The sequence below is a fragment of the Protopterus annectens genome, chromosome 7.part0, assembly GCF_019279795.1.
Source record: "Protopterus annectens isolate FY-2018-M chromosome 7.part0, PAN1.0, whole genome shotgun sequence".
Taxonomy (NCBI): domain Eukaryota; kingdom Metazoa; phylum Chordata; order Ceratodontiformes; family Protopteridae; genus Protopterus; species Protopterus annectens.
The window spans coordinates 1546257157-1546263156 of NC_056739.1; the positions used below are offsets into that span (position 1 = coordinate 1546257157).

A 6000-nucleotide genomic window follows, 5' to 3' on the forward strand; every position below is an offset into this window, starting at 1 on the left:
CTCTCTTCCCTAACAGTCCTTTGTCAGCTGGGGGACAAGCAAATTCATAGTCTTGCGGGGCAAGTGCATAATGATGTAAATGCTCTATATACAAGTACACGCTAAAAATGCACTCCATGCTGACATACGCAGCCCACCCCCCAACAAGCAAATGGATTAAAAGCAGTGCCTCCCAAATTATCCTTAATTGGACAAGTAACATTCACACAAAGGCTGTACAGTACTACAAATTACACAACTCCTACACCTTAGCAATAATCATCTTTTTCAAAAGGTTATTTGTACTCAAGTCTCAGTGTATGAATAACAAAAACAGTGCAACACGTTTGTTGACAAATACTCCTCAAACACAAGGACAATAATTCAGCATCCCAAAATGTATGCAACTTTTTCTACAGCCTGCAGCAAAAGTGTTTAATACTCTAGGTTTTTAACACAACACAACAAACCTGAAAGCACAATGTCACTAGCCCAGGCTTCTCAACTGTACCTTATAAAGAGGAACATTCCTCATTTCAAGTTTTAACATTCCTCATTTTTGAGTCTTAAAAACTCCATGTTCCACACCGAAAGGGTCTGTAGCACATTCACAGTTAAGAATTGTAATATACAAAATAACCAGCACTGACTCATATTAATTCATTCACAATTATAAGTATTAAGCAAAATATTTTAACCATGCTGGAACATTCCTGTTTTAAAAACTGTAAATGTTCCACATTTTGCCCCACACAGAGACGTAGTGTACCACATCTTGGAGATGGAAAGTTAAGAGCTATGGGTGACTCATTGCAAAAGCAAAACATCAGTTAGGAAATATATCGATTTCTAGCACTGGGAAGTACTACCAGCATATCTTTAACTTTGTCTGGTACTTGATGGAGGCAACTGAGTGATAAGGAGTTGTTTCATATATTCCAGTGGTCCAGGGTTTGACTCCCTTAGCCTGCATTGTCTAACTGTGTGACTCTGAGCACGTCACTTAACCAATAGAGCTCCAGGGGCAGAGTCTGAAAATGGTCCTCGGACAGCAGTGCTCTACCCCAGTAAACAAACACAAGTAAAACAATGTCTTCCTCATATTTCTGTACTAATCACCAATGTTACTACCCTCCCCTTTTCAAATACATAACCTTTACATTAGAATATGGAAATTATGACATAATTAAACCGACTGTACACACAAAACTATGAAGAAAAAGTTTGGATCATCAAATTTCAGCAAAATATTATCAGTACACAGGGATTACCAGACGAATGTCTGGTTGCACCTATCATAGCACTCAATCTTCCTCTCCAAAATGTGGAAAACTGCCTCTCCCAACATAGAACAAATGGGAAAAAGTGAAACACATACATATACAACTTACTAACAACTTCAACTAGGAAATTCACATAACAGTTAAATACAGGAGTGTTGCCACAGATTTACATATTGTACTCAAACCTGACGTTGTTGCCCCCACTACCCATCTATCATTTTAAAAATGCACTCAACCTTCACCTCTAGATATACAGATACAGGGAGAGGTATGTTACTTTTCATCGGTTACCATTTATAACCATAAAAAATAGTTTTAGAGGTGTATTCCTTTCGCACCTAAATTCTATGTATACCGCTATATTGCAAATATTTATTTACACAGCTCTAATTTGAGTGATGACATTTCCAGGAAAAGCATGTACTCGTTTGAGTACACTGTGTATGCCTAGTTGTACACGTGGTTAACGGTGTTACTTTACATTTACCAAGCATTCTTTGGATGAGTTAATATAATTCAGTACTATACATACCAGTTAAAAATGTTCTTAACGCTGAATGTGACCTTTTCAATATTCAATGAGGAATACATACACACAAAAAAATAAGGTTAGTTCCCCCTAGTCAGGTACACTTGAGATGTATGCCACCTATGCTTTAATGCTTCTGAAACAGTACCCCTAAGATAGCAGCAAAGTCTCTTGCAAACACACACATAATTCGTTTCTAAACCAGCCTACAAAGGAATGCATACGCCTGCAATAACATCCGCTACACGACATCAATATACGTTATGCTTTGGAACAAATACTAACATTTTAACTTTTACTGAACAAGTGACAAAGCAAAACTTCCACCCGTCCGTTATAACCCCTAACTCAGGAATGTGGTCCCCTGCCCATCCCAGTCAGTGGGCTGTCCAACTCAAATTCACACCGGACCGGAGTGTCTTCTCCAACTCGGTTACACACCTTCACATTAATCCCACCACGTAAACTACATGGACGTGCAGAATGCATCCGATTTCTCTGTCACAGATTTCGTACACATGTGCAGATAGTGACACGTTACCACCCTTACCCCAGCGGCATGCAATCACACAAATAAAATCCCCTCGCAGCCACAAAGGCTGCGATCCTTACCTTATTGTCAACAGCTGTTCCAAAGCAGCCGCACTGCCAAAGCCGGCTTTTCTTTACTGTTTTGCCAATACCTAATACACCAACAGCCCGGCGGAAGAACAACGTAAAACCTCTCATCTTTTTATTTTCTTCTGTAATTCAGTAATGTTCAGAAGTAGACAGCTCAACATTTAACTTTCCCAACCGACACTGTTCGACAGGAGGTTCAAAACAACCTCCATATTACGAGCTGTACTAGTGACGTCAGAGGTGCAGGAGGAGCCCCTTGAAATGGGGCCGAGGTGCCTTGACGAAAAGTCAGATGTTGTTTTACAATATTCAACTGGAAGAGAGGCTGTCCTCACTTAGAAAAAGCCATAGGGTGTGGATGTCGCTCGTATCTCTCAACCTCTTAGTATAAGAAATCTGGAAAGAGACAAAAATAAAGTGGGTGGGGAAACAAATGCTCAAAATAGGGAAATGTAATTACTGCTCTTGTAAAATTATAAAGTTGATAGAGTAACATGTTTTCTATTAGAATATATTTTCTGAAGGATATGAAGGCTGAGACTTAAGTCATTATTTAGTGACTTAAACTGTCAATGACTTGCAAAAAATATGGACATTCTGGGAAAATATGGACAGTTGAGAGGTATTAACTCCAGACGTCTGTTAGCATTTTCTAACCTTATACACAATGGTTTGTGCATTTATTATTACTCTTATTCATTTTATTTGCGTCGCGACTTTGGTAATCCCTTGAAATTTACATTGTCATTGCGGCCAGTTATACCACTCACCACGTTGTTTTTATCAAACGAACCATTTTGTTATTCTGTCGGGGATTGTAAACGTGAAATAAATTCACTTCTAAAATAATTGCACGTTGTTTCCATTATTATAATGTATACTTTTATAATGCGGCAAGTTGTAAACTCATTTGTGCATTAACTAAAACTAGCGTGCCACTAGCTATTGCAGTAAAGATAATGAGTGAAAACCTGACTGTATTGTGTAAAAATTTGCCTTATAATTACGATTAGGTGTCGCTTGTAATCAGTTTGTTACATCCGCAAGAAACATGTCGAGAAATGTATATCGAATTCGTTGTGGGGGGCAAATCCTAACATTCATTTCGAGAACACAACCTGTCACTGATCAAACACTTTATCTTAATTCTTTGTAGTAGTGCATGGGGGTTTCTTGAATTTGTTAAACATTTACACATAACTAAACATTTCTATGTGCAGTTTATTATGGAAAGTGACACTCTAGAGTAGCAACATTTGATGGCCTTACATTTACCTTTGCAGTATTCCTTACAAATGGGATTCTCTGCCGTGAAGCCCACTGTCTGGCCAGTATACCAAAGTCTACCATTGCTTGGGTACGCTGAACGTCACCTGGACACTCTTGTGTGGACTATGGCATAAAAGTGACATTCAGGGGTACCATCCTCAAATTTTTTTGGCGCCAGTCCAAACGCTGTTTTAACCTATTAGCCTACTACACACCTGTTACCTCCGTCAGTTTTTTTTTTCTTGTTTTTGGCTTACCTGTGCTTACTCATGTTTGCTGGAGTTCTCACATTTGCAGATAAAATACCCAATGTGTTTTTGGTTAATTTTTCTGTTTGTTTTCTGCTGTTTAGGGTTAATGTCATCCAGGAAGGGTAAATGCTAGTGTGGGACACTGATTCCCCATAAAGACCGCCATGATAAGTGTCTTTTTTGCCTAGGTGCTGCTCACAACCATTAGTCTTGTTCAGTTTGTCAGGCGTTTGTCCCCAAACCTCTTCGTAGTAGGCTTTCTTCCCTTTCCTTGTATCTTGAGCACCAGCGTCTTAATCTTATTGCTACAGATACTATGGATGGAACTTCCTGCCCTGGGGAGATCAGCTGTCAGGGAAGACGAAGGTGCATAAGGTAAGACTGGAATCTTCTGCTGTCCAGCCTCTGCCGGGAGTTTCTCCTGAGGTTATTATGCACCCGGAGGCTCACCCGGTTGTTTTGTCAGATTCTTCTACCATGTCTGGGTTGGAAGCCGGTGAGGATCTGCAGACGTCCATTTCGGGTGTTCAGAACCACAGTTGACTGTTTCCAAGGGATCTAGAGGGGTTCTGCAGTTTCTCTTTAGGGAAGAGGTTCCTACTGCAGTTGTGGAATGTCATCTTGAGTCCGAGCCTTCTCAAGTTTCTAGGACGGATGTCCCCTTAAAAAAGAAACAGAAAACTAATCATATTTCTTCTGCTGTTAGGGATCCACAAAGTGAGTGGCAGGCCTTTGCTCAGGGGTTATTTAATGCTTTACTGTCATTGAGGCCTCCTCATGGGGTTTCAGTTCCTGCTCCTCCTTGGTCCTCCTCTTCCGTAAAAGGCCCAGAGAATTGCATTCTTCTGAGGTGGATTCTGATGATGACTTCCTTGCTTATTCTACCCAGATTCCTTCTCCTTTAGACTACGGGTTTAAGGAGGAGAATTCTCATACTCTAGATAATCTTTCTATGGAAATTTCCTTTGGGGACACAATCTGTAGGATGATGGAATTTTTTAACTGGGATTGTGCCCAGGTTTCGGATATCCATAGGAGGTACTATGAGTTATTGCAGATGGAATTTCCTAAACCTGCAGCCATTCCTCCTGTCTTGTCTGCTTTATTGGATGTTTTTTCCACTGCATCTAAAGCACAGGATTCTCTGCCCCCTGCTCCCAGGAAGTCTGATGGGTTTTTGAGTGTGCCTGAGAATTGTTCCTTTTTGTTTAAGTGTCCTGCTGCTGACCCCACTGTGGTGTCTGTAGCCTCTGATAAGCCATCTGAATTGCTTCCTTCGTCCAAGTTACTGCCCTCTGACAAAGATAGTAGAGCCATGGATAGGCTGGGTAAGAAGGTTTATACTTCGGCTACCCTAGCTTTTAGGGCTATTAATTATCAGACCCATATCTTTAGGTATGTCTTGGCTCTTCTTTCTCAGGCTCGTCAGATTCTTTCTGATCTTCCAGACTCTGAGGGTAAATCTTCTGCTCTTTCCTTGCTTGGGACTTCCTCTCAGGTAGTTAGCCATTCTATCAAATGTATTTATGATGCAGCAGATGCCTCTTCTAGGGCTGCTGCTTCTGGTTCGGTTCTGAGGAGATACTCATGGCTTCGACTTCAACGTTTGCCCGATAATATTGAGGCTAAGTTGATGGATGCTCATCTAGATAATACTCTTTTGCTTGGGGAAGCAGCTGCTGGTTTATTTAAGTCTCTTCAAGACAAAGGGAAGGCTATACAGGAGCTTAAGCATGTTTTTGTTTCTCATGTGCCTAAATGTCAGTGAAACTACTCTTCTAAACCAGCCTTTGTTTGTAGGCAGTCTTGCCCTCCTTCTAAAGGTAAAAAGGGTAGTAAATGGACTCCTCCTGCTAAGGCCACTCAGGCTGCAGGGATTCTTAAGCCTTCCTTTCCTGACAAACCAGGTGCTGTCTGACTATCCACCCATTCCCAGCCATAATCATCTTTCTCTTCTCCTTTCTTTTTCTTTTCCTGTTTGGCTTCGAATCACCCAGGATTCTTGGGTTTTGTCAATCATTCATCAAGGGTACTTCATGGTCTGGATTTCCCTCCCTCCTTTTGTGGG

General features: G+C 40.8%; 1 protein-coding gene across 1 annotated transcript in view; it reads right to left on the reverse strand.

The window, feature by feature from the left end:
- Window positions 1-2669, reverse strand: part of LOC122807119 (haloacid dehalogenase-like hydrolase domain-containing 5) — an 865954-nt gene extending 863285 nt beyond the window's left edge. The window contains exon 1 of the mRNA XM_044078093.1: window positions 2404-2669. Within this exon, the coding sequence (XP_043934028.1) occupies window positions 2404-2520 (117 nt within the window). The 5' untranslated portion in view covers window positions 2521-2669. The remainder of the gene's footprint in view (window positions 1-2403) is intronic.
- Between the last annotated feature and the right edge of the window lie 3331 nt (window positions 2670-6000).